Source organism: Microcaecilia unicolor, chromosome 6 (assembly GCF_901765095.1).
Source record: "Microcaecilia unicolor chromosome 6, aMicUni1.1, whole genome shotgun sequence".
Classification (NCBI taxonomy): domain Eukaryota; kingdom Metazoa; phylum Chordata; class Amphibia; order Gymnophiona; family Siphonopidae; genus Microcaecilia; species Microcaecilia unicolor.
In genome coordinates, this window is record NC_044036.1 from 306,393,431 (window position 1) to 306,421,368 (window position 27,938).

A 27,938-nucleotide genomic window follows, 5' to 3' on the forward strand; every position below is an offset into this window, starting at 1 on the left:
ACCTTTGCTGGTGGGGGTCCCAACCCCCGCCAGATGAAGCGTTTATCTGTGCCGTGCTTGCTTTCTCTCCTGTTTTCAGTGCGCTGTGCACTCCACGCTCATTTTAATGAAACTGAGCATGCGTGAGCAAGCTCAGTTTCATTAAAACGTGAGCATGCACGGTGCGACTGGAAACAGGAGAGGAGGCAAGTGCGAGACCAGCATGGGACAGACAAACACTTCAGCTGGCGGGGATTGGGGTCGGGGACCCCCTGTCAGCCAAACCAGGGGCCCCAGAGCCAATTTGGGGCCCCCAATAGCTACGTCACTGCTCAAACCCATGTGGATACAAATTGCAAGGGGTATGGTCTGGGCGAGGTTTCGGCAAAACAGGGGTGTGGCAAATTAATAGACATTTATTCTTTTTTTTTTTGTTACATTTGTACCCCAGGCTTTTCCCACTCATGGCAGGCAATGGAGTGTTAAGTGACTTGCGCAGAGTCACAAGGAGCTGCCTGTGCTGGGAATTGAACTCAGTTCCTCAGAACCAAAGTCCACCACCCTAACCACTAGGCCACTCCTCCACTCCATTTCAGAAGGGGACTAAATGTCTGTGTCCTAAAAGACTAAGGTTGGGAGTTTTACAGCTGCTACCAAGCAGCTCTAAGATTTGGTAAATCTCACACTAATACTATTTGCTTTTGTCTCATCTAGAATGTAAACCGCATTGAACCCTTTAAAGGGGATATTAGCGGTATACAAGAATTGATTTGAATTTAATTGAATCGATTTGCATAAACAGCTGCTATTGAGCAGAACTCTACTGGAAGTTGCCCCCAGTGGTTTTTGTCCTCCCCCCCCCCAATGCCAAACGGGCAAGAGACACTAGTTCTTGTGACAGCGCTGAGAAATTACATCTTTATTTTTCCAAAATGGCAAAATTAAACATATATGTGCAGGAATGTACATGTTTATATTGCCATTCTATAGCATATATGTGTGTGGATGGACACAAACATGTTTATGTGCTAGGTTTCAAGCCACTGAAATGTTCAACTTTTGGGGGGTTTTTAAATCAATGTTTATGCCACCTGCACTCAGCTCTATGTCAGCGGATTCTTTTCTAAAACATAATGAAACCTGAGATATCCTAACCCTGACATCTCAGTTCCAAATGTGGCTGCCCTTATTTCCAGTTCAATAAATTACTGGAAATCATACTAAATGTTTTCATGTTCTGAGTTAATACACTATAATCACTTTTTAACACTTAACACAGCAAATTCAAAGCACAGATATGAAAACTTGACATACGATTCATGATGAGGAATGTAAATAATTCATACTACGTATAGCTATTTGATTAGCAGATTTGAAAACATGTACAACACCTTGATATAAGTCACAACAGAAGAAAATATATATGGCACATAACCCTGATGTATCTGAAAGGAGTTATTCAACAGGGGATCGATACATTCCCAACTGAAAAGCTCGAGCCAACAGCCATGGGATCAATATTCAAAGCAATGTATCTGAGCAGGAGAAGCTGATATTCAAGGGTTCTTAACAGACAATGCCATTGAATATCTGCTCTGATTACTGCGGCACTTTCCGATTTATACCAAGGTGGTCTGGGGGCAGGGTTGAAGCAGTGCTCAAGCTCAATCCTCCTGCACTATTTTGACAGCTCCAGGCTGTCAAAAGCCCAGACCTGTCAAACGAGGAGATGGAGGTCCATGGGACTCCCAGACCTCCACCACCCATGGCCTAGTGCCACTCCAAGCCCCCCCCCTCCCCAGACAGCGGCCCTTATATGGTACGGAAGCCCCACTCAGCACATCCCAGGATGCATGGACAGGGCAGGACGCCACTATTTTCAAGGCGGCACTAGATGAGGAGAGAGTGTACTACTCCTTCCTCCATCAGAGAGGTACGGGGGGGAGGGGAAGGGCTCCACTATACCACCAGGGAGGATGGGGGTTGGGGTGGCAGCCCACTTGGGCCAAAGATTCTTTTTTGGGTGTTGGGGGGGAGTTAGGGGGACTGGAGATCCACCAGACCTCCAGCCCCCCATGCCCTCGTGTTAGCGGGGGTTCAGGGGGACTGGAGGTGCCTGGGGGGGGGGGGCTTGGGGTCATCTCTGTTGGGAAGGATGGGGGGCTTGCCAGTATGCAGATGCATGCTGGACACGCTCTCCATTCCTCCCCAATTCTCTGTAAACCCTAATGCTAGTGAAGGGTTTACAGCGGTAGCAGTGCACTAATTTGGCACGCTGCCAGCTGAGCATTGTGGAGGAATAATAATGTCCCTGTTTAGTATGCATTTGCATGCTACTAGCATTCAGAGCTGGCGAGCGCGTTGTTACATCTGATCCTGGGACGCAAGCAAACGCGGACGTTAGTCGGGTGCTAATGGCCTCTAGCACCTACGTTTGCTTTTGATCATCTGGGCAAAGGTAAACTAGACTTCCACCTAGGGTAGCACAATTGGGAGGATCTGGAACAGGCATGGCAATTATGTGTACTAAGCAGAGGTCAGTGTGCCTGTAGGGAAAGTATTGGGTTAATCATTTTTTACATATTCTGGACAAGAAGCACTGTTCTTAGACATGCTTTTGGCTAGCTTATAACACATGTTTATCCAAGCTTAGAAGGTATGATACAGCTGCATGTAAATAAAAGTACAAGAATGTACTAATTGTATGGGTCAAGAAGTTCATCTAAAAGGAGGTTACTGGGAAAATGAAAAGTAACGATGCAGGTGCAGGATGAGGCAAGACATGGAGAAATGTAGATGGGAAACTGGGCAGATAGACCATATAAGGGAATAGATAATTGGACAAACAGGATAGGAACTGATCTAACGGTGAAAGAAGGTATATATATAATAACAGGGGAATTTGTATAGAGTCAAACAACCTCCCGACTGATGTTGGAATTTTGTCTCTCTTGCGCAAGAATAAACCTGTTTGTGTCTAAACCTGCTTGATCTTTTGGGATTCGTGAGTATATTGGTTAAATTCTTTTAACAGTGCCCAGTATGGGCCTTGAGCAGTTGCACATGTGAAAGGCCTACTACCTCCCATCCCCTCCGAAACAGGAAGTTTACACATGCTCAAGGCTCAATGCCCCATAATCACTGTGTTGACTTTTGTTTAGCGCAGCAGTAGCAGTGACAGCAAGTGAGAAGAGAGATGAGAGGCCTGGCAAGGGAAGAGAAGATGGGCAGTTGCTGGAAAGGAAAGGAAGAGCAGAATGTTGAAAACCTCACAGGGGTTGGTAGGTAAAGTAAGGGCAGATGGAACACTTCAGAGAGGGCCAGTAGGAAAAGGAAGGGCAGATGCTGCACACACCGGGGAAAGGTAGTTTCATTTAGTAAAATGTATATAGCCCATTGCATCCAATCACCACAGCCGGCTATAAAGGGAGAAGGGAAGGGGAGATGTAGGCACTTCATTTTCCAAGAGGGCTGTTTGGCAGCTGAAAACAATAGAATTTTTCCATTCCCAGAACCATAACTATAAGAAGCAGTGATCGTTGAAACTAGATCCAAATGCTGCAACCAATCAGAAAGTTCCCTTGCTCCCAACTATTTTACAGTCAGATGCATTTCTTAATTACACAATAAAGCAATTGAGATAGCTACAATAAGCATTCTTACACACCTGAGTTACTGTGCAAGATACTTAGCTAGTTACATTACAGCACCTGCTTCCCATTTCAATTACAACCACCGCATCTGGAAAGGGGTCCACTAGTTTCCAAGTTCTACATATCTTAATTCATCTCTGAAAGAGCAATCTCCTCTTTCCCTCTTTCAAAATATCTTTTCAGGCAACAGGGTGGGGAGTGAGAAACGAGGCAAAGATCCAAAAGTATTTGCTACATTCATTTCCTTTACTCAACATTCAGTTTATCACAGGGATTGTTTATTTACAGCTGGAGGTTGGGAGCAGATCTTTGCACCTGCATGAAGCCAAGCTAAGGATGGCTGTCTTTTATCACTGCCTGGCATCCCAACTCCATGTAAGTATCAGGAGAGGAACAGGCTCCGGAGTGTCCAGTCGCTTCTTACATGAAACACAGGACTATTAAAGAGCAATTATTCACTATCATATACATACAATAGCCCGATAATCCTCATTTGGATTATACAAGATTTCAGTGTGCTTTGCCTTAACCCTCCATTGCCTCAGGTACAAAAATTAGGGGCAGAGAAAGTACATGCATAGAGATGTAAACCACTTTGGTTGTACCACAGCAAGGTGGTATTTCAAATCCATGACCCTTTACCCTTTACATCTTCGTATTTCCAAAAGCACTTGGGCATGTAACCCTGGCCTCACTTCTATCAGTGAGCATTTCTAGGTCTTGGTTACATGAAAGTTATCCAGTGACAAAGGGCAGAAGGGATGATGTTATAATAATCACTACTGTTCAGAGAGAGTGATGGCAAAAGCTAGAAGGATGCTTGAGTGCATAGGGAGAGGAATGGCCAATAAGAAAAAGGAGGTGACGATGCCCCTGTATAAGACTCTGGTGAGACCTCATTTAGAATAGTATATACAATTCTGGAGTCCGCATCTTCAAAAAGATATACACAGGATGGAGTCGGTCCAGAGGCCGGCTACTAAAATGGTAAGTGGTCTTTGTCATAAAGTTTATGGGGACAGACTTAAAGATCTCAATATGTACACTTTGGAAGAAAGGCAGAAGAGGGGAGATATATTAGATACATTTAAATACCTATGCAGCATAAATGCATGGAAGGTGAGTCTCCTTCAATTGAAAGGAAGCTCTGGAATGAGGGGGCATAGGATGAAGGTGAAAGGGGATAGACTCAGAAGTAACCTGGTGAATTTGTGGACTGGCCTCCCTATCTGAATTCAAGAGAGCTTGGGACAAGTACATAGGAGCTCTAAGGGAGTGAAAGGGGTAATAGATGGCATGGATGGGTAGACTGGATAGGTCACATGGTCTTTGCCTACATTTGTTTTCTGTTTCTATGATGAATCAATGTCCAGGAACTAAAAAAGCAGTTATTTCCCACTGAAAATCCTAGTTAGTGGCTAGTTATTAACTGGCTACATCGCGCGGCATAGCCAGTTAGTCGCAGATATTCAGTGCCAAACTGGCTGTGTTGAGTGGTCAAACTAGGCCGCTTAAATAGCAGGCTTATCTTTGACTGCTAAAAAGTTAACCGCTTAGCACTGAATATCGGCATAGCCAGTTAATATTTTAGCGGCCAAAATAAGGCCAGATATTCAATGCTGGTTATCGGATACGGCTGAATATTAGCACTTATATGCGTGATTGGTACCAATGAAAATGGTGAAACTAGAGGACATGAATTGAGGTTGTGGGGTGGTAGACTCAGGAGTAATGTCAGAAAATTCTTTTTCACGGAGAGGGTGGTTGATGCCTGGAATGCCCTCCCGAGAGAGGTAGTGGAGAAACTTTCAAACCCTTACCCAACACCCTCAGCCTGTGGGAGCCCCTGGACAAGTCCCTTGATCTTCCCATGCATGAGTGTAGATTGCACAAGTGAATCATCTTGCACAGTGCTCAGCACCTTAACAGTACCACATGTAAAAAATACAACAACACACTGTTACAGTGTACAAGGGGATGCCTAAGAAACCAGAGTCTGAATATTTAAAAAATACAGGTTTGATGATTTTGAAATCTGTGATTCTTCCCTTATTAGCTGGTACAATGCTCCTCTATAGAAGCCCTCTCCCTTGCAATTTCCAAGTCATCATCTGAGGTTTCTACTGAACGCCTGGGATGTAAATTCAGCAGCCATTAGAAAGCGATGCCTGATTTGCAAGAATGCGAATGCATTTCCAAATGGGCTTGCTTTGCTGTTCCTACCTATGCAGTGCCCCGTGAGCTATACGCAGAGATAAACAGCACTGTCCTGACACTATCCGGCCTGATTTCCATAAAGACGATGACATTTCCAAATGCTTCTCATCCTTTTTGCCTCATATTTGTTATGCAATCAGCAGTACCAGCGATAAGCCAGCAAAGTATTGTGGCAAAAGCATCATATGTCATTTTGTTTGTACGGCCTTCATTTCCTCTCTACATCAGGGAATGAAAAAGTGCATGACCTGTACTGGGCACATCAGAGTGCATAGAAAAATGGCTACACTGGGCAAAGTTTGATCATGCTCAGCCTCTTCATTATAAACTACACTGGTTCCCCATTATAGACCGTATTACCTTCAAAGTCTGCTCATTGACTCACCAGATCATATATGGGGAAGCCCCTGCCTACATGCTAGATTTGATAGATCTTCCATCAAGAAATGCTTCGGAGACTGCTCGCTCCTACCTTAATCTACATTACCCAAGCTGCAAGTCTGTTAAATACAAACTGCCCTTGTCATCTTCTTTCTCATACGTCAGCCCAAAGTCTTGGAACGTCCTACCAAGGCATCTAAAAGTGATTGACGACCACCAGCTATTCAAGAAATCCTTAAAAACGTTTTTATTCGAGAAAGCATATCCAACCAATTAACGCTCAGTCTTCACCTTCCCCATATTACCTATGCCTACACATTTAGTTTAGCCAACGTGTAGTGCCCTCATGATCTTTCCCGTCCTTCTGACTTTTGTGTCCTTACCCTCCTTATATTGTAACCTTTTGTAACATTGTAAGCCACATTGTGCTCGCTCTAGTGGGAAAATGTGGGGTATAAATGTACCAAAACTAAAAATAAATAAATAAAATAAGTTGAGAGCAACAGCGTCCCTGCGGAGGAAAGGGGAGTCATTCAGCTGAAGTCCTAGGACATGAGTTTAAGTCTCCCTCAACTGCTGATTTGCTTCAGGCAAATCCTTTAGAATGTATAAGACGCTTGGAATGCCCTCCCGCGGGAGGTGGTGGAGATGAAAACGGTAACGGAGTTCAAACATGCGTGGGATATGCATAGAGGAATCCTGTGCAGAAGGAATGGATCCTCAGAAGCTTAGCTGAAATTGGGTGGCGGAGCAGGTGGGGGAAAGAGGAGGTGGTGGTTGGGAAGCGAGGATAGGGGAGGGCAGACTTATACGGTCTGTACCAGAGCCGGTGCTGGGAGGCGGGACTGGTGGTTGGGAGGCGGGAAATACTGCTGGGCAGACTTATATGGTCTGTGCCCTGAAAAGGACAGGTACAAATTCAATTCAAGGTAAGGTATACACATATGAGTTTGTCTTGGGCAGACTGGATGGACCATGCAGGTCTTTTTCTGCCGTCATCTACTATGTTACTATGTTACTATGTTGGAAAACATCTTACCACTCGCATTGCCCACTGCATAAAAAAGGGGCAGCATGAGTAGGAAGAAGTAGAGTTAGGATGGGCCAGGTTAAGTAAGTGAAAGGAAAGAGGATGGTGCCCTTCTGTGGTTACAATCAAAGCAGTTTACTTTTTACATAAAGGTACTTGTTTTGTTCCAGGAGCAACAGAGGGTTAAGTGACTTGCCCAGAGCCACAAAGAATTGCAGTGGGAATTGAACCCAGTTCCCTTGGTGCTCAGGTTTTTGAACTAACCATTAGGCTACTCCTCCACTCAGAAGTAAGCACTTTAGGCGCTCAGTGAGATCACAATAACCAGTGAAGACTAAATGGTCTCAACCTATACATGTATAAGTCTATAATGGTCATTCCATGTCAAGTGGTCTGATTTCAGAGAAGTGCCCTGCGCAACCATCACCAGTATGGGGTCAAACAGATTACTATATCTCAGCAAGTATTGCATCGGCGAATGTAAAACTTTACCAGTGGTCATTGGGGACATGTATGAATGTTCACAGAAATTTTCATTGAAATCTGTGATGGTCGCGCAGGGACCACCAGACCACTTGACGTCTAATACCCTTCTTCCTATTTTTATTCATTAATATTGAAGTTTGTTTTTTTCACCAGAGTCATAAAGTGTTTTTGAATGAAGTATTGTGGGTATTTAGTAAATCTTTCCTTTTTTTTTTTTTGGCTTACTGGCAGATAAAGCCCAGCATGGCCCATCCAATCTGCCCACATAGGCATCCAGGCTATACATGTGACTCTGTGCAGATTATGCCCCCTTTCTAAAGAGCAAAGGGTCTGTAAATCCAGGACTGGATCAGCTTATTTTGTGAAGCCTTCTGGTCACTCTAATTATGCAATTTTTAAACATTAGAGTGCAAGCTCATTTTCAAAAAGAAACCCTTCAAGGAGTTTCCCTTTGAAAATCTGGTTACTGTGCACCTTGCACCTGTGTGGTGAATATGCAGATATTAAAAAAAATGCATGTGGACCATCACTCTTCCAACTACTCACCTCTCCATTTAAAATGTGGGCAAAAGTGCACACACTATAAACACTGAGGGGAAAAGCAGTAATCCAAACCCATTTTTACACATGTAAGAATGTACTTAACTCATGTAAAAACTTTGATTATTTCCTCCATACAGTCCAATTTTATATTTAAATGGAGCAAAAAGGGAGCAAAGGAAAAACAAAGATTTTTTTTGTATTCATGGTTCCAAAATAGCACAGATTTTTTTCTTTAATCAGATGAAAAAGGAGGGAAAGTTAGAGAATCAACTGTAGGAAAATACACCATAGTATTTGTGTCTGCCCAGTTGAAAGAACAGTGGCATATTTTGTGTTGTTTTCCAAAGACAGTTTTGCCTCTTTTTATTTGATAGTGGAATTACTCCCCTGCTGTTTTCATCACTATCCTCCTGTAATTCCCATTGATTGTGGTAATTACAGATTAGCAAAATGAAAAACAGCAGAAGCCAGCTCCTACTGGTCTGGCTAGGAAGAAGCCCACAGAAGGCCAAGTTTCTCACCAGAAATCTCTTACCAAGGAACTCAGAATGCTGACTTTCCTGTACATGAATGCCAGCTGATTGCTTAACATCCATCTTTCTCTGCATCCTTTGTATTCTGATTGGGTTTCTATTACGCACTGGCAGAGGATGCATCATTGCGTGCGTGACAAACCTTTTTTGACAGCCAGCTTATTTATCAACAAACACATCTGCTGATACTCAGCTGGTTTCTGGCAGTTATCTCTTCTCGCCCAAAGGAGCCCACCGAGTCTCATAACTGTGAGCCACTCGTGTCACATGCAGGCCACAGAATCTTAGCTGATTGGCTGGCAATGATGGTGCGTGTTCCAAACCTAAATCACGTTTCCCCGAAAGCTCTTGAGTGTCTTTCACAGTAAGCTAATTTTAAAGTAGACAAGTTGTACAGCATGCTCCCTAGAAAGAACTTAGTCAATGAGCACAAAAATACTAGTGATTACTGCCTCAAGAACTGGATGGCACAAACACTGTAGGAAAAGAGAACAATGCCAACAGCGATTAAAGTATCAGAGAAAAACTGAAGATCTCAACTACAGGGAAGTAAAGAGCAACACTTTTCACCTGGAGATATTACTCGATGTTCAGCGTGACTTATCTGGGTGTAAACAGCTCCTTCCCAGATGTTGCCTGTTGAGGCCGACTACTGATGTTCAGAAGCATTATTTATTTATTTAATTTAGCAACTTATTGTGATTAACAGCACAAAAAGTGATGTGGGATAGTAAATGAGGATTGAGTAATTACAATATGTAACGTGGAGGGGCATAATCGAAAGGGGCGCCCAAGTTTTCCTGAGGACGTCCTCGCAGGACGTCCCGGCGAAGGGGCGGGGAAACCCGTATTATCGAAACAAGATGGGTATCCATCTTTCGTTTTGATAAAATGGTCGGGGACGCCCAAATCGCAAAATTTAGGTCGACCTTAGAGATGGTCGTCCTTAGAGATGGTCGTTCCCGATTTTCGGCCATAATGGAAACCAAGGACGCCCATCTCAGAAACGACCAAATGCAAGCCATTTGGTCGTGGGATGAGCCAGCATTCATAGTGCACTGGTCCCCCTGACATGCCAGGACACCAACCGGGCACCCTAGGGGGCACTGCAGTGGATTTCATAAATTGCTCCCAGGTACATAGCTCCCTTACCTTGTGTTTAGCCCCCCAAAACCACCCCAAAACCCACTCCCCACATCTGTACACCACTACCATAGCCCTAAGGGGTGAAGGGGGCACCTACATGTGGGTACAGTGGGTTTGTGGTGGGTTTTGAAGGGCTCACATTTACTACCACAAGTGTAACAGGTGGGGGGGGATGGGCCTGGGTCCACTTGCCTGAAGTGCACTGCACCTACTAAAACTGCTCCAGGGACCTTCATACTGCTGTGATGAAGCTGGGTATGATATTTGAGGCTGGAAAAAAATATTTAAAACATTTTTTTAGGGTGAGAGGAGTAAGGGGAGGTCATCCTCGATTCCTTCCGGTGGTCATCTGGTCAGTTCGGGCACCTTTTTAAGGCTTGGTCGAAACAAAAAATGGACCAAGTAAAGTCACCCAAGTGCTCGTCAGGGACGCCCTTCTTTTTTCCATTATCGGCCGAGGACGCCCATGTGTTAGGCACGCCCCAGTCCCGCCTTCACTATACTTCTGACACGCCCCCGTGAACTTTGGTCATCCCCGCGACGGAAAGCAGTTGAGGACACCCAAAATCGGATTTTCGATTATGCCGATTTGGGTGACCCTGGGAGAAGGATGCCCATCTCCCAATTTGTGTTGAAAGATGGGCGCCCGTCTCTTTTGAAAATAAGCCTGATAGTAACATGGAGGTGCATAATCGAATGGCGCCGGCTAAATAGCTGTCCGGCCATCTTCGTGTCTGGCGTCATAAGTAGGCGGAGCCAACCGTATTTTCGAAAAAGATGGCCGGCCATCTTTTTCTTTGCTAATACGGTTGGGCCCGGTCAAATGTCAGAGTTCGCCGGGTTTGAGATGGCTGGCATCGGTTTTTGGCTATAATGGAAAATAATGCCGGCCATCTAAAACCTGGCGAAATCCAAGGCATTTGGTCGTGGGAGGAGCCAGCATTTGTAGTGCATTGGCCCCCCTCACATGCCAGGACACCAACTGGGCACCCTAGGGGGAACTTCTAAAAATTAAAAAAGAAAAAAAAGCTCCCAGGTGCATAGCTCCCTTCCCTTGGTTGTTTAGCCCCCCCAAATCTCCCCCAAAACCCACTCCCTAAGGGGTGAAGGGGGGCACCTACATGTGGGTACAGTGGGTTTTTGGTAGTGGGGGGATGGGCCTGGGTCCACCTGTCTGAAGTGCACTGCACCCACTAAAAACTGCTCCAGGGACTTGCATACTGCTATCAGGGAGCTGGGTATGACATTTGAGGCTGGCATAAAAGTTTTTTTTGTTGTTTTTTTTGGGGGGGAGGGAGGGGGTTGGTAACCACTGGGGGAGTAAGGGGAGGTCATCCCCGATTCTCTCCAGTGGTCATTTGGTCAGTTGGGGCTCCTTTTTGAAGCTTGGTCGTGAAAAAAAGGGACCAAATAAAGCCGGCGAAATGCTCGTTAAACCTGGCTTTTTTTTTCCCATTATCAGGCGAAGCCAGCCATCTCGTGAGCACGCCCCATCCCGCCTTCACTACCCTACCAACACGCCCCCTTGATGTTTCACCGGCTCTGCGATGGAAAGCAGTTGAACCCGGCCAAAATCGGCTTTCGATTATACCGATTTGGCCGGGTTCAGGAGATCACCGGCCACCTCCCGATTTGTGTCGGAAGATGGCCGGCGATCACTTTCAAAAATGAGCTGGATAGTAACATAGTAGATGACGGCAGAGAAAGACCTGTACGGTCCATCCAGTCTGCCCAACAAGATAAACTCATATATGCTACTTTGCCTTCCACCTCCTACAACAATACCTGACCTTGATTTGTATCTGCCCTTTTCAGGGCACAGAGCGTAGAAGTCTGCCCAGCACTAGCCCCGCCTCCCAACCACCGGTGCTGCCACCCAATCTCTGCTAAGCTTCTGAGGATCCATTCTTTCTGAACAGAATTCCTTTATGTTTATCCCATGCATTTTTGAATTCCGTTACCGCGGGAGGGCATTCCAAGTATCCACCACTCTTTCCGTAAAAAAATACTTCCTGACATTTTTCTTGAGTCTGCCCCCATTCAACCTCATTTCATGTCCTCTAGTTCTACCGCCTTCCCATCTCTGGAAATGTAATATGGAAACGGATGCTAGACGCAAAAAGGTAACAATTTATAGTCATCCATGTATAATACCCTACCCCAGGATAAAGGAGTTCATGAACTGTATTTTTGCTCAGGCTTTAACCTGCTTGCCTGTGTTTATTTGAATTTTTTTTACTTTGACTAACCGAAGACTTTAGTTCTTAGTTCAAAGGAAATGCTGGCCTGGGAGGTGTAAGAGAGTAGTTAAGAGTGAGTGATCCAGGGAGTCAATGACCTTCTAGCTAAGTTGGTCCTGACCTAGGACCCCGAGTCCCAGAGAGGAGAACTCTCACCAGATACAGTCTGGGTGATATTTAGCCCACAGTGGTCAGCGGTTTAAAGCTGCTGACACCATGGGCTGAATCAGACCCAAATGTTCAATGCCAGTCCGTGTGAAGGCACTGGTATTAAATATCCGGATCACCTGAAGACCTGGAAGTTCTGCAGCTGCCAGTTGATACTCAATGCTGGTGCCTGCATACCCAACTGGGCAAAGATAGGACTACATTTCTGTGGTCCTATCTGCTCAGTTCGTACGTGGACTGCTCAGGCCCTAGCTGGACAGTGCTGTGGCAGTCAGAGGGAATATTCAGTGGCACTGCCCGGTTAAGTGCCACTGAGGGGCCCTTTTACTAAGCTGCATAGGCGCATACACGCATCACACATGCGTCAATTTTGACCTACCACCTGGCTACCATGTGGCCCGGGTGGTAATTTCATTTTTGATGTGCGTCCGCTATGTGCACCAGAAAATATTTTTTTCCCAGCACACGGCACTAACCGGGCAGTAATCGGCATTGTATGTGTGCTGACGATTACCGTCCGGTTAACGTGTGAGACCTTACCGCTTAGTCAATGGGTGGCGATAAGGTCACAGGTCCAAAATGGCCGCGCGCCAATTTTCATTTTGCTGTACGTCTATTTTTAGCCAAAAAAGGCCTTTTTTGTAGGCGTGCTGAAAAAGGGTCTGCGAGTGCCCAATACACACGTCTACACCAGCGCAGGCCATTTTTCAGCGCACCTTAGTAAAAGGACCCCTGAATATCCCTTCCTAGATTGCTGATCAAGGTTTAAGTGGGCAGGATCGCTCCTGCCTGCTTAAATCCCTTTGCATATCTACCTCAGTGTTTTCTCCCTTAAAACCCCCAGCCTCCCCCTAGTGGTGAGGGACTACAGACTGGTGGTAGCTACAGAAGCACCCATGTATTTCTATTACAAAACAGGAAATACACGTAAACTTTTCAGGTTCCTCCAAACCACACCTGTACATTCTGCTGGTATATACATGTGTAAGAAGTGGCTGTTCCAAAATCCCTACTTACATGTATAGGGCCATTTGCATGTGAAAATCAGCTTTTTAAATGAGTATATGGCACCTAAATCTTCTAAAGTGACTTCCTTAGTGGTATATTTGTAACAGTTAACTATTTTACAAACTCTAAAAGGCTGTGCAGAAGTGGAAGATGGCAGGACAACCTCTCCCAAATGAAAGTAATATATCTTAATTATCACACTTCAGGTTCATTTAACCCACGGCACTCAGGAACTATGACAACAATATGAGCACGAGACACACGAAACGTTTTGTCTGTTGACAGCACATTAAATATCTTCCACTTCTTGAACTAGGGCTGTTTCTATAAACCTCTTCTTCAAGATGCTCCCACTCCATTGTTTGTTAACCTTTAAGCTGAAAGAGCTGGTTTTATTATCATCTGACAGCTACTGATGCCAACCCCAGCACACACAGCCCCTGGTGGCAAGCTGGTAAACATGTTGGCACAGATAACATTCCCTGAGTCTTTACAGAACTGCTGCCCTTTCCAACGTATAATCCCCACCTCCATCAACCAAACGGATCATTAGCTTCACTTCAAAACAGCATCTCAGCAAACAGCAATCACCAAAAGCCACGTCCAAATGCACAGTTGTGTGTCTAATGCTATTATGCTGAACTACACTTGCAAGTTAAATATAACTTCATGAAAAGCTGTTAACTGTGGGGTTTTTTTGTGTCTGGTTTTCCATGTTCTCTGCCTCTCAGTAGGCCATGACAGAGGGAAAAAAAAAATCTAAGAGCGTGCAGAATTTCTTCTGGGCCTCGCGAGGGAACAGGGAGGTAGGTGCTGGGGAAAGGAGAAGGCGATCCTGTCGTACAATACGCTGGAGATCCTAACGACCTGTTTAACTTAAAGTTACCTCCTCAGGGCTTTCTCCACTATTTTCTAGCACTATGCTTTCGTGGCTGAACACTTGAAAGTTGACCTTTCAAGCTGCTATTGAAATGCTGTTTCAGTTCAACATGGCCATACTTCATTTCAGGACCATGGTCAATTTTTGTCGCTATGAGATGACACATCTATGAAAACAGACGTATGGAACAAATTATAGAATAAAAGTTCATATCAAGTAATCTGATAAGCATTTGTTTTCTCTCAGTTAATGTAGCTGGATTTAAAAAAAAAGGTTTGGACAAATCTGGAGGAAAAGTCTATAAACCCTTATTAAGGTAGACCTGGGGAAAGCCTTGGGATTAAGTAGCATAGAATCTTGCCACTTTTTGGGACTCTGCCAGCTATTGTGACCTGGACTGGCCGCTGTTGAAAACAGGATACTGGGCTAGATCCAGTAGGGCAGTAGTTCCCAAACCTGATCGTGGACAGGGCCGTGCCTAGGGTCTCTGGCGCCCCCCTGCAGACCATCAGTTGGTGCCCCCTGCAGACTACCAGTCGGCTGGCTGGCTGGCTGGCTGGCGCGCGTGCGCCCCCCCCCCAGACCTGCCTGGCTCCAAGGCGCATGAAGAGCTGGGCGGTGCCAAAGAGCCGAGCGCTGCTCCCCCAAGCTGCCGTCTGGGATGCGATGGAGGAAATGGCTGGGTTTGGCCTGAGCCTCCTCCGCTCCATCCCCGATTTCCCGGCGCTTTAAATTTACCTCTCTCCGCCTCTGATATCTGTGCAGCATCAGTGAAAGCGCTGCCTGTCTGACGTCTCTCCACCAGCCTTCCCTTCTCTCGTTCATTCCCTCTGTGTCCCGCCTTCTTCTGATGTAATTTCCTTGAGGGCGGGACACAGAGGGAACGAACGAGAGAAGGGAAGGCTGGTGGAGAGACGTCAGACAGGCAGCGCTTTCACTGATGCTGCGCAGACGTCGGAGCCAGAGGCGGAGCGAGGTAAATTTAAAGCGCCGGGGAATCGGGGATGGAGCGGAGGAGTAAGGTTTTTTTAAAAAAAATACAGCTCAACGGCGCGGCGCCCTTGAAGGCAGGCGCCCCCCCTGCGGCGCTTACCACGCTTACTGTGTTGGCACGGCCCTGACTGCCTGGGGTAACTCCAGGACCAGCTTTGGGAACCACTGCAGTAAGGCAACTCTTATTCTCTTATGTTCCTTTTTTGTCAACCTTCAGACAGCAATAGATGGCCGGTCAATGAGTTTACACACTACACAAGGAATTCTATAATGAGGGTGTGAAGATTTAGATGGGTATGTGTGTACATACACGTACAAATGCCAGTAGTCCAGATATTCTGTAACATGATGACTAAATGCAATGGCCTGTAGTTTGCAGGTGGGTATTCGGGTGGGCGAGTCTGGATGGAGCATGGGTGAGGGACACATTTACGAGAATAGGTTGGTGTAAGTGTTTGCGCCTTAATTATAGACACATTTTTTTGTTACATTTGTACCCCACACTTTCCCACTCATGGCAGGCTCAATGGCTTACATATTATATACAGGTACTTATTTGTACCTGGGGCAATGGAGGGTTAAGTGACTTGCCCAGAGTCACAAGGAGCTGCCTGTGCCTGAAGTGGGAATCCAACTCAGTTCCTCAGGACCAAAGTCCACCACCCTAACCACTAGGCCACTCCTCCACTGTTGCTACTATTGAGATTCTACATGGAATGTTGCTATTCCACTAGCAACATTCCATGTAGAAGTCGGCCCTAGCAGATCACCAATGTGGCCGCGCAGGCTTCTGCTTCTGTGAGTCTGACGTCCTGCACGTACGTGCAGGACGTCAGACTCACACAAACAGAAGCCTGCGCAGCCTTCTACATGGAATGTTGCTAGTGGAATAGCAACATTCCATGTAGAATCTCCAATAGTATCGATTTTATTTTAGTTACATTTGTACCCTGCACTTTCCCACTCATGGCAGGCTCAATGCGGCTTACATGGGGCAATGGAGGGTTAAGTGACTTGCCCAGAGTCACAAGGAGCTGCCTGTGCCTGAAGTGGGAATTGAACTCAGTTCCCCAGGACCAGAGTCTACCACCCTAACCACTAGGCCACTCCTCCACTCTATTTCATATGCTACACTGGTATTCTACGAAGTATGCATGTACTTTTCTTTACAAAGTGGTGACCCTTCACAGAATTGCCTTCCACATGGCACCCTTTGATTGCGCCAAATTCTGTGAATCTGTACCCTGGTCCAAGGCCGTTCTTCACAAGAGCGTCTGGTGCTGATAATAAGAAGTCAACAGAGTTCAAAGCCCAAGTCAGGGCTGTCCGTCCCTTGTTGCCTGGTAACAGAAGAAGTCCCAAAACACAACTCCACCAAAGTCAATATCAAGTGGGTTCAACTGTGAGCAGTGAGGGATTTTGTTACAGAATGAGAAAAGATTATTTCCAGTCAACTGTGCAGGTTGAAAAGCCTCTGCTACTAAAAGAAATCAACCTGGTAGTTTGAAAATGCTGCAAATGTAATGTAAATAGGGCATACATCTAAGCTCTTTCACAAGTCACAGGACTATGTCTACTCACAGTAATGCTGTTAAGGGAAATTTAACATTAATACCAACCTGCCACGCAATTCAGAAATTGGACATGACACAAGAAAGGGGATAAATTAACAAATGTTTGAAACCTAAATGATAAACCCAATGTTAACATTAACAGAGTTTTCATTAATTAACCTATGTGGAGAAGGCAGGACATCTGAGGGTGGCTCAGGTAATAAAAGGAAAAGAGGGCTTATGACCTATCAAAAGATCAGAATGACATTTAACTTAGCAAGTTCCCAGAGATTCCAATGGCCTTAGCTGAGGCACTGCACGTTATCAGGAAAAAAAAAAAAGCTATTTATTTATTCCACAGGGTAGCAGAGATTTTGAAGACTTGTAATAATGTATTAGCATTCTCTTAATTGGCTTCTGAGTTTTATCAATGTTTGCATAATAGACTTACTGAAGTTTGCCAAGGGCAAGAAAGTGTGGGAAAAAAAAAGAGATTTTAGAGGTCTATGTGGAACCTGTACAAATATTTTGAAGCAAGTCATTGTGAGTTTTGAAGTCTAAATCTCACACAGACATTTTTATTGGTCATGGAACAGTCTGGACAGTGGTAAAGTGCTCCAAAGTGAATTCTCAGAAAGATAATAAATATTGATTTTTCCAAATAAGAGATAAGCACATTTTCACGTATGTTTTTCTGCGGCAATATAAGAAACTTCTGGTTAGGACTATGGAGAAGGATTAAGGATATAATAAATATCCAATGAGAGATGGGGAGGGGCATTTTTGATATGGTCTACATCCGATTTTGGATGTTTTGCTGAAAATGTCCAAAAATCAAGTGTGAACACAGTGATTTTCGAACCAGAAAAACATCTGTCTTTATGTTTCCAAAATGACCATTTGCTAGGTGTTTTTGTGCTCAGTTGGACCAATATTCAAATGGATTTAAGTTCTTTGCTGCCTCTCCTCCCCAGAAACAGTCACCCTTGGCAACCGCCTTGTTTGCCTAATGGTTAAATTGGCCCTGCCTCTTGCCTGCTACAGTTAAGACCTAGAATTCATTGCAGAGAATGTGGTAAAGGCGGTTAGCTTAGCGGGGTTTAAAAAGGGTCTGGATGGCTTCCTAAAGGAAAAGTCCATAGACCATTATTACATTGACTTAGGGAAAATCCACTTCTTATTTATTTATTTATTACATTTGTATCCCACATTTTCCCGCATAGCAGTAGACTCAATGTGGCTTACAGGTTCCGGAGAGGAGAGTACCAACTCCGGGAATATATACAGAGTGAAAAATAGAGTAACAGTAGGTGTAAGGAAGCTGATAAGGTTCCAGAAAATGAATACAACTCTGGGACGAATATATAGTAGCATATAGAGAGAAGTAATCCCAACGAGGCTGATAAGTCTCCGGGGATGGGACTACAGCTTTTGCACTCTCATGATCAAAAGCAAACACCGGCGCTAGAGGCTGTTAGTGCCATACTAGCGCCAGCGTTTGCTACAACCCCATGATTAGAGCCCTCGAGCGAAGGGCTCTTTGCGCAAGTAACATGCAAATGCATGCTAATCAGGGCTCAGCGCATTCATCCCCAATGATCAGTGACCAGCTTGCAAAAGATTGGGTCGCTGGCCGCGGCAAACCCTACGCCAGCTCCGAGCTGGCGTTAGGGTTTGCCGATCATTGGGGAGGAATGGTGAGCCCTGTCCAGCATGCAGTTGCATGCTGGCAGGCCCCCGTTCCCCCCCAAAGCAAACCTGCCAGGCTGCCAACAGGGAGCTGGAGGTCCGGTGGACCTCCGGTCCCCCCCCCCCCCCCCCCCGATGACCCCACCCACCCCCCCAGGTTCAGGGAGGGCTGGAGATCTGGTGGGTCTCCAGCCCCCCCCCCAAACCCCCTGAAATTGGTCCCTGGTGGTCTAGTGGCCGATGGCAAAACCCCCTCCCACCCAGCGAGCGACAGGGGAGGGGGGGCTGGAGGTCCGGTGGACCTCCAGCCCACCCCAACTCCCCCCCCCCCGAGTGTTGCCCGAGCGATCCCTGGTGGTCCAGTGTAAGGACAGCCCCCTCTCGGCCCCCCTACCTTAGTTGGAGGAGGGACACAGCCTGCCTCCCTTCTCTTGGTTGACGACACAGCAAAATGGCGGCACCCAGAGATAATTGCGCTGCTTAAATTTGCATGCATTATCTCTCATCATCGGTGCGATAAAGCCCCATGCTGTTCCAGCACTATTTTAGAGCGCTGTTTAGAACAGCGCGGGGCTTTTGATCATGAGGGCCTTAGTGAGCAATACAGAGTAGGATAAGGGTAGAAGTACCCTTAATTATAACTGGAGTGGTAAAATTCGTACAGTTTGAAGTAATAGGATTATGTGGAAGGGGTATTGTTCATTTCTTAGACCGAAAGATGTGATGCATTGTTCATGAATTAGTTCGGGTCTGCTGGGTAGGCTTTCCGGAAGAGGTGAGCCTTGAGGTCTTTTTGAAATTTTAGATGGATGTTCACAGTTCTAATGTTTCTAGGTAAAGCATTCCAGAGCTGGGTGCAAATGTAGGAATAATTTATATCTAGAATAAGCAGCATAAAATGTATTGAGTTTTCTGGGATCTTGCCAGGTATTTGAGACCTGGATTGGCCACTGTTGGATGCTGGGCTTGATGGAACATTGGTCTGTCCCACTGTGGCAATACTTATGTACTTACGACCAAGGAACTAGTGCTTCAGAATACCATAGGTAGTATAAGAAAACTCACAGGCAAAATATAGTTTTCAACAAATCAGTTTAGTATTATGCCTCAGGAAACCTCTTTCATGAAATGCCAAATTCTTCTACACTATTACCCAGTAAACAGCACTGTATTTACTACTCGCAAGAAAAAGGGAAATCATATAACGTGACAATCCTTCTACAAAATAGGGTCACAGCAGTATCACACTCGCAATTCCCCCTGAATCAGTTTATAAAGAATTTACGTCTGTTGATAAACCGTCTCCTGGGACAAGGATGACATCAATTTAGAAAAGCTACACTGTGCAATACAGCATAAAAGATTGATTTGCACAGAGGGATGACACCAAGAAGCAGCACTGACAGCACTTAAAAAGGCAAATCGGACGTGAGTCAGGGAAAGAATGGGGGGGGGGGCCCCATGCACAGTTAGCAATACAGAATGAACGCTATAGGGTGGTTCTGGCTACTGGCGCGTGGCGATTAGGTCACTAGAAAATACTATATGTCAGACCTCATAGACTTGCCAACTAGGAACACAAAAAGATCAGCACGCACATTCTTGAATCTCCACTACCCTAGCTGCAAAGGACTTAAATATAAATCCACATATGCATCCAGCCTCTCCTACATAAGCGCACAACTGTGGAACGCACTACCAAAGGCCATAAAAACAATGCACGACCTAGCAATCTTCCAAAAACTACTGAAAACCAACCTGTTCAAAAAGGCATACCGAAATGATCCATCCTAAATACTAGACAACTAGACTCTACATGAACTAGACAAAACCGCAATCTCCACACTAGACTGATAACCTACGTGCTACTAATGAAAGTTACGCAATACGCACTACCACTTTATTTCACATACCGGAAATGAACTGTCTATAGTTGATTGTCTAACTTATTCTATAATTCACTTTATCATTTAGGAACTTCAATGCAATACCATTGTGTATTCTACTTTACCATTTATGCACCTTAATGCAATACCACTTGTATTTCTCTATCCGGAAATCGCGATCGTCATTACAGCATATTGTAAGCCACATTGAGTCTGCAAATTGGTGGGGAAATGCAACAAATAAATAAATAAAAATAAATAAACTTTTGTATTTTGTAGCGCAGAGGGCATACCCAGTGGTATCCTGCTGGAGCCAAATCGCCACCTAAATAAATGGTTGCTTAGCAAGTGTTCAATTTACTGAGCATAGTACAAGCAAAGAGAGGGAGCAAAGTACAAACAAAAGTCCAAATAGCAAAAAAACAGTACCAGGAGCCTTCAAAATAGGGACACAGTTATTATTATTATTATTATTAGCATTTGTATAGCGCTACCAGACGCACGCAGCGCTGAACACCTGACACAGAGAGACAGTCCCTGCTCGATAGAGCTTACAATCTAAAAATACAGACAGACAAGACAATTAAGGGCGAGGAAAGTACTGGGTGAGAAGGAACAAGGATAGGGGAATTGAGTAGTGGTTAGGAGCCAAAAGCAGTGGTGAAAAGGTGGGTTTTCAGCATAGATTTGAAAACAGGTAGAGATGGAGCTAGGCGTACAGGCTCAGGAAGTCCATTCCAGGCATAAGGTGCCGCGAGGGAAAAGGAACGAAGCCTGGAGTTAGCAGTGGAGGAGAAGGGGGACGACAAGAGAGATTTGTCCAGCGAGCGGAGATTATGGGGAGGAATGTAGGGAGAGATGAGAGAGGAGAGGTAATGGGGGGCTGCAGAATGGATGCATTTAAAGGTCAGTAAGAGAAGTTTGAACTGTATGCGGAAGCGGACAGGGAGCCAGTGAAGTGACTTGAGGAGTGGGCTAGTGTGGGTAAAACGATTTTGGTGGAAATAAGTCATGCCGCAGAAGTTTGGACAGACTGGAGAGGAGAGACATGGCTGAGCGGAAGACCAGTGAGAAGCAAATTGAAAATAATCCAAGCGAGAGGTGACAAGGGTTTGGATAAGGGTTCTGGTAGCGTTCCTTTAACCATAAGTATTTATAAAACAATCTTCAAAAAGACCCGACACGGGCAGAGTTTCGGCGCTCAGTGCCTGCGTCAGGGGTCACAAAGAATAGCTGGAACAGCGAGCAGCAATGTTGTCTGACTCAAAAGGGATGTTGCAAGCAATATGCTGCCACGGCGGTATATGTTCCCTCTTCGCACAAAGTCAAGTAGAAAAATGCTCTCCTTCAGTTATGGAGTCCGTGTCGGGTCTTTTGGAGGATTGTTTTTGTGCTATTTCAACTTACTGAACAGCCATTTCCTTTAGAAAAAAAAAAAAGCCTTTTAATGGCAGCAGTAAGAGGGAACCTCGGCACGCAGAAAACCCATGTGCCGATGCCACCGCAGGACCCCTTTTACCGCTGTTTGATAAAAGGGCCCCTGTATCAGTGACGCAGCCAAGGGTGGGCCCAGGCCCACCCACTTTGGGATCAGGCCCACCCAGTAGCAGCACACCTCTGATGTGGCTGGCAGGGATTCCCAAGCCCCACCAGCCAAAAACTCCCAACAACTGTCCCTCCTGCATACAGTACCTCCTAAATAGCAGATCTTTGCCTGCAGCGAGCAGTGACTGATATATACTATTCACATCGGCCCCGCAGCCTTCCCTCTGATGTATTCCCGCCTATGTGGAAACAGGAAGTTGCATCAGAGGGAAGACTGTGCGGCCAACATGAGCAGTGTGTATTAGTTGCTGCTCGCTGACGGTGAAAATCTGCTATTTAAAAGGTATTCGGGGGAGGAGATGTTTAAAAGACCATATGGCATGCAGACAAGAGAGGGAGAGACCAAATCACTTATGGGACAGGACGGAGTTCTGCCCACCCATCTTGGGCCCAGGCCCACCCAAAATTGGGTGTCTGGCTACGCCCCTGCCCTGTATTAGCACTATTCAATATTATCATACCCAGTGAGCTTTAGACAGGGTTGTTGCGGTTTTCATGCTTCAAGACTGCATAGATGTCAGCTCTGTGAGTACAGTTGCTACTTGATCACCTCAGTATTAAGCAAACTTCTTCAATGTGTCCAGAGAGCGGTGAAAAGCAATTCTGTAAGGCACGCATACAGTTAGGTGCCGGCTGCACACCAAGGTGTATAGAATAACGGCACTCATGCATGAGACGGCACCATTATTTATTTTTTTATTTGTTGCATTTGTATCCCACATTTTCCCACCTATTTGCAGGCTCAATGTGGCTTACCTTGTTCCGTCAAGGCGATCGCCATTTCCGGAGTGAGAGATACAAGTGGCACTACATTAAAGATCATGATTGACATGGTAGATTAAGCAGTTAGGTATAAAGAGTTCATAATCGGAATAAGATATAAAGTGGTATTGCGTTAAAGTTCATTCATGGTAGAGCAGACCCTGGTAGTCGAGTATAGAGAGTTAGGTTTTATCCAGTTCAGGCTTGAGTTTCGTTGTCTGGTCATTAGGATGGATCGTTGTGGTATGCCTTGTTGAACAGGCTAGTCTTCAGTGATCTCCGAAAGTTAGGTCGCGCATTTTTTTCACGGCGAGTGGTAATGCATTCCATAGCTGCGTGCTTATGTAGGAAAAGCTGGATGCATTTGCACGCAACTATGGAACGCACTACCGAAGGCTATAAAAACAACGCAAGACCTCACTATCTTCTGAAGGCTACTGAAAACTGAACTGTTCAAGAAGGCATACCAATAACACCTATCCTCAAAACCAAATAATAAGATTGCACATGAACTAGAATAATCGACCTTTTTACCACTTGAATAAGTAACCTCTCCGTTAATAATGATCAAGCACTATCACTTTAATCCTTATGTCAAATAAGGTCTATCTATAGTCGATGACCTAATGTATGTTACAATCCTATCTATCACTCAGGAACTTATATGCTATACCATAACGTAGTCTTCTTTACCATGTATGTATGCACCTTAATGCAATGCCTTTGTAACTCTGCTACCCGGAAATGGCAACCGCCATTACGGCAAATGTAAGCCACATTGAGCCTGCAAATCGGTGGGAAAATGTGGGATACAAATGCTACAAATAAATAAATAAATAAATGTTAATTTGTATTGGCTCATTTGCGCAGAAGTGCTTGGCGCTATTCTATAAAATTGGCACATAACTTGCATGTAATCAAAAGTGGACCGTACCTGTGGGAGCATTATAGGCGTGTCGCCATACGTTTGCAACTTATAGGATACTATTAGCTGCATATGCTGCATGACACACTTAGGCACCAGCCATTGACCTGGCATAAGTGGTGACATCTAGGCGTGCCTCAACGCTCTTACAGAATTGGCACTAAGTGCGCCCTATTGTCATGCCTTAATTTAGGTTCAACTTTATAGAATGGTCCCTATTAGCAGAACTGGTGCAAGAGTAATGGGTGCCCTAGGCAAACCTTCAGTCTCACCCTCCCTCCTATAATTAACTTTCAGACCTCTAGCCTGCAGCAGCCCCTCCCCCCAACTATAATTAAATTTAACAATCATGATCATCACACTAATATGCTATAAAAATTCAGGTTAATGTATGGGCTGAAATTGTGCTGCTCTTAGAATCTCTTGGTTTGCTTTGACCACAGCTCCTCTTTGTTCCCACCCCCACCAAAAGAAGCTACTGCCCTAGGCGACACCCTGTTCTTGCCTAATGGTTGGACCAGTCTTGTCTAATTGCTTTGTGCAACGTTGCTAAGAATGTTAAAAAAAGTTGTAAAGTGCATGATAAAACATTGCACAGAAGCACATTTCTCTTCCTTAGCTGAACTAACACTCTCCTCTCCAGGCCCTGATCCCTTCTCCTAAAAGTGCAACAGAGACAGCAGATATGGGAAGCACTAGCTGTGATGGCAGAAACCCCAACCTCTCACCCCACTATCTTCCCAGTTCCTATCTTGCCTCCTACTCCTCAAATCCCTCTGCTTCTGAGTTCAGCACTGCCATGGGCTGCCTAACATGTGTGTGAAGCTCAACTCCTTCCCCTCCCTGTCCAAATCATGCCTCTGGGAATGTTGCATGTGGTGTGCATATAGGTATGTGCCATCTCGGTATGCATACATACACACGCATATGCAATGTTACAAAGTTATAGAAGCCCCTTTCTGCATGCAACACACATTCTACACATGGAAATTGCATTATGAAATGACCTTCTCATAGGGTAATTTTTTTTACCTACCTCTGCGGACTTTGCTGGATATTCAAACTAAAATCACACTCACTTTGAAAAATATTCCAGAAAAAGTAGCTGCACACATTTGAACCTACCAATTTTAGAGGATGGTTTTGAAAACTACCCTCATAAATAATAAAATAATATTACTCTTCTCAGTTACAAACCCACCCCTCCAAAAGTGAGAAAGTTTATTTTCATAATCACAGACACATTGATTGATGTTGTAAGAAACGGAACTGAGGAGCAGCCCGAATGTACAGGAAGGAGAGACTGCTTTATGTTCAACAGTCTCCTTTGCAACATTTACCTCCAGCAGCATGCTGAGAGAGCAGCTATAAATATTTAACTATTCCAGAAGAAATGAGTTTCACAGCAAGGAACAGACAGAGAGACAGGCTCTGCACCAGTATAATGTCCCTGCCATATCTCACTCAACACTGCTCATCCCAAAATTGTAAATGTCTCTCTTCCAGGCTTCTTTATTGGCAATGTTGACATGTGAATAAAAATAAATCATGGAAATCTTACAACTATTAATTATGTGATGTAATGAGGCACTCGCTTCTCACTGGCACGATTCAGGGTTGGAAATCAAACCCTTAATGCTTTACACTCTCCCTTTAATTCCATTAACTTGGCTGCACAATTTTGCGAATAGCACGCAACATTGTGAATGCAAGTTATACAATAGCACCTAAGGGGTCCTTTTACTAAGCTCTGGTAAAAGGTGCCTTGGCACGTGAAAGTGCTACTCACCAGGCCATTTTTTACCACAGTAGGAAAAAGGCCTAAGCTAAAAGCCCACCTTTTTGATGCTGCTTTTAACTCCTAACCCTTATTCACTTGTTCAGAACCCTTATTTTATCATCCTCACTTTAATATTCCCTTATCTCTTGTTTGTCCTGTTTGTCTATCCTAATTAGATTGTAAGCTCTGTCGAGCAGGGACTGTCTCTTCATGTTCAAGTGTACAGCGCTGCGTACGTCTAGTAGGGCTATAGAAATGATAAGTCGTAGTCATCTTTGGGATTCCAGAATCTTGCTACTCTTTGGGATTCCAGAATCTTGCTTCTCTTTATCCTTATCCCTTAATTGTCCTTTTTGTCTGTCCTGATTAGATTGTAAGCTCTGTCGGGCAGAGACTGTCTCTTCATCTTCAAATGTACAGTGCTGCGTACATCTAGTAGCGCTATAGAAATGATAAGTAGTAGTAGTCTTTGGGATTCCGGAATCTTGCTACTGTTTGGGATTCTGCACGGAATCTTGCTACTATATGGGATTCCGGAATCTTGCTTCTCTTTGTCCGTATCCCTTAATTCTCCTGATTGTCTGTCCTGATTAGATTGTAAGCTCTGTCGAGTAGGGACTGTCTCTTACATATACAGCGCTGCATACGTCTAGTAGCGCTATAGAAATGATAAGTAGTAGTAGTAGTTTTCAAATGGAGCATGAAATGGCCGTGTGCTAATATTAAAATTATCACATGGCCATTTACTGCCTGAGCCCTTACCACCACATCTTTACCTTACCGCCGCCACAATAAAATACATTCTTGAGAATCCACCAGTTGTACAAGTGATTAAGTGTTGGAAGCCTCATCCATTGACCTTAATTTCTATTATGTCATGTGTTAACATTCACATTAATGCATAGTTCCTGCTCCTTTAATGCAGAAGCAACTTAGTGCCTCCTATTTAGAAGGGGGCAAGTGGCCCCACGCTAACTCTGCCTTAGTTAGTTAGCACACCGTTAAAGGCAACGTGTTAACTGCCAAATCCCTTCCAGGACCACTGCGAACAGTTTACTGCACTGTAACTGCTAAATTACCACAAAGCCTCTGTGAGGGAGTCTATAGGACACCGCCCCTCTCCCTGGATAGCACATCCTTTAGTGTCAGATCCACCTTAAAACTTACAGTCCCACCCAGGTAGAAGTGACACAGGAGGGGGCGGAGCTAAGAGGGCATGGTCCAGGAAGCATAAAAGCTAAGGCCAAAGCTATGTTAAGGAGGCCCAGAGGAAGATAGCGACACCCCATGGCATGTGCCTCCACCATTTATGAATAAACTCGAACTGCTACAGTCAGGTAGGCCAAGCTCCATTGGAACCTTGAAGACTTTGTATTTTGACCTGAGTAATTGCTAGAGACTACACTGGTAGCTTTGAGGAACCAGGCCAGGGACAAGTAATGTGTTCTGCTGTGCTGAAAGTTAGTAAGATACACAGTGGCCCTGCAGGAGCAGGCCACACAAGCACACTGTTATATTTACGGACTAGTTTTACGTTGCCTTTTCCTCCTATCTGTGGCTGGAACAGGACTCCCGTCCTAACACCTTCAATAAATGTTATTTTCCTTTACCTGAAACCAATGTGTGGCTCTGTGTTACCTGGGCTCCAGGCCCATCCTTGTTCATGTTACCACAGCTTCTTAATATGGCTGTGCCCTAGCAGTTACCACCTGGTAAACTGCTTATTAAGTGCTTAATGCAGTTTAGTACAAGAACCCCTAGGTTACTTAGCATGCAATTATTGTCCTTCTTCCAACTATATGAGACTGAGGAACTACAGCCACTGAAGGAAGCTATTTTCATTATCATAATTTGAGCAGGACTTAAGGAGCGTCAATTTATACAAAATTCTGTACACCAGAGCACCAACTGGAACAGAGATCTGTTTACTTGTATTCTGCCCCATGCTTTGCTCCATTGTAGAACAGTGAATAAATTCCCATTTCCACATACCTGGTCTGGCGTAGGGGGATAGGCAATGAGACACATAGGAAGGGATCAAAGGTGTTGCTCTGTTTTAAGCAGTGAGGACATGTTAACGATGACCTGAAATCAAAACCAAAACGGGCTTAGTATAAAAGAAACATAACACAAGCTACCAGAGTCAAACAGAAAAGAATTAATTTATAATTAACAGTTGCATCATTTCTAGAATTGTCTAGAAGGACTTTGTCTGCCACAACACCCCTCCTGCCCACCCTCAAATGATGGTGAAAACAAAAAAGTAGATCTCTATTTCCTTCCCCTAGCTTATCCACTTCCTGCTCCCCCAAATTATCTTTATTTAACTTATTTGTTTAGTAAAGCCTATCCCCACGACCTCCATACTCTTTAAACCCCTATTTCCGCTTTGTTTGATTTCCCACTTTTTGCCCTATGTGTGCTTCCCTTTTGTTGCTCCTGTTTTCCCATCCGTATTCTCTTACTTAGCTGCTTTCGTTA

At 44.8% G+C, this 27,938-nt stretch overlaps 1 protein-coding gene across 1 annotated transcript in view; it reads right to left on the reverse strand.

The window, feature by feature from the left end:
* Nucleotides 1-27,938, reverse strand: part of USP43 (ubiquitin specific peptidase 43) — a 523,315-nt gene that overhangs the window by 137,901 nt on the left and 357,476 nt on the right. The window contains exon 4 of the mRNA XM_030208099.1: nucleotides 27,450-27,542. Coding sequence (XP_030063959.1) covers nucleotides 27,450-27,542 — 93 coding nt within the window. The remainder of the gene's footprint in view (nucleotides 1-27,449; nucleotides 27,543-27,938) is intronic.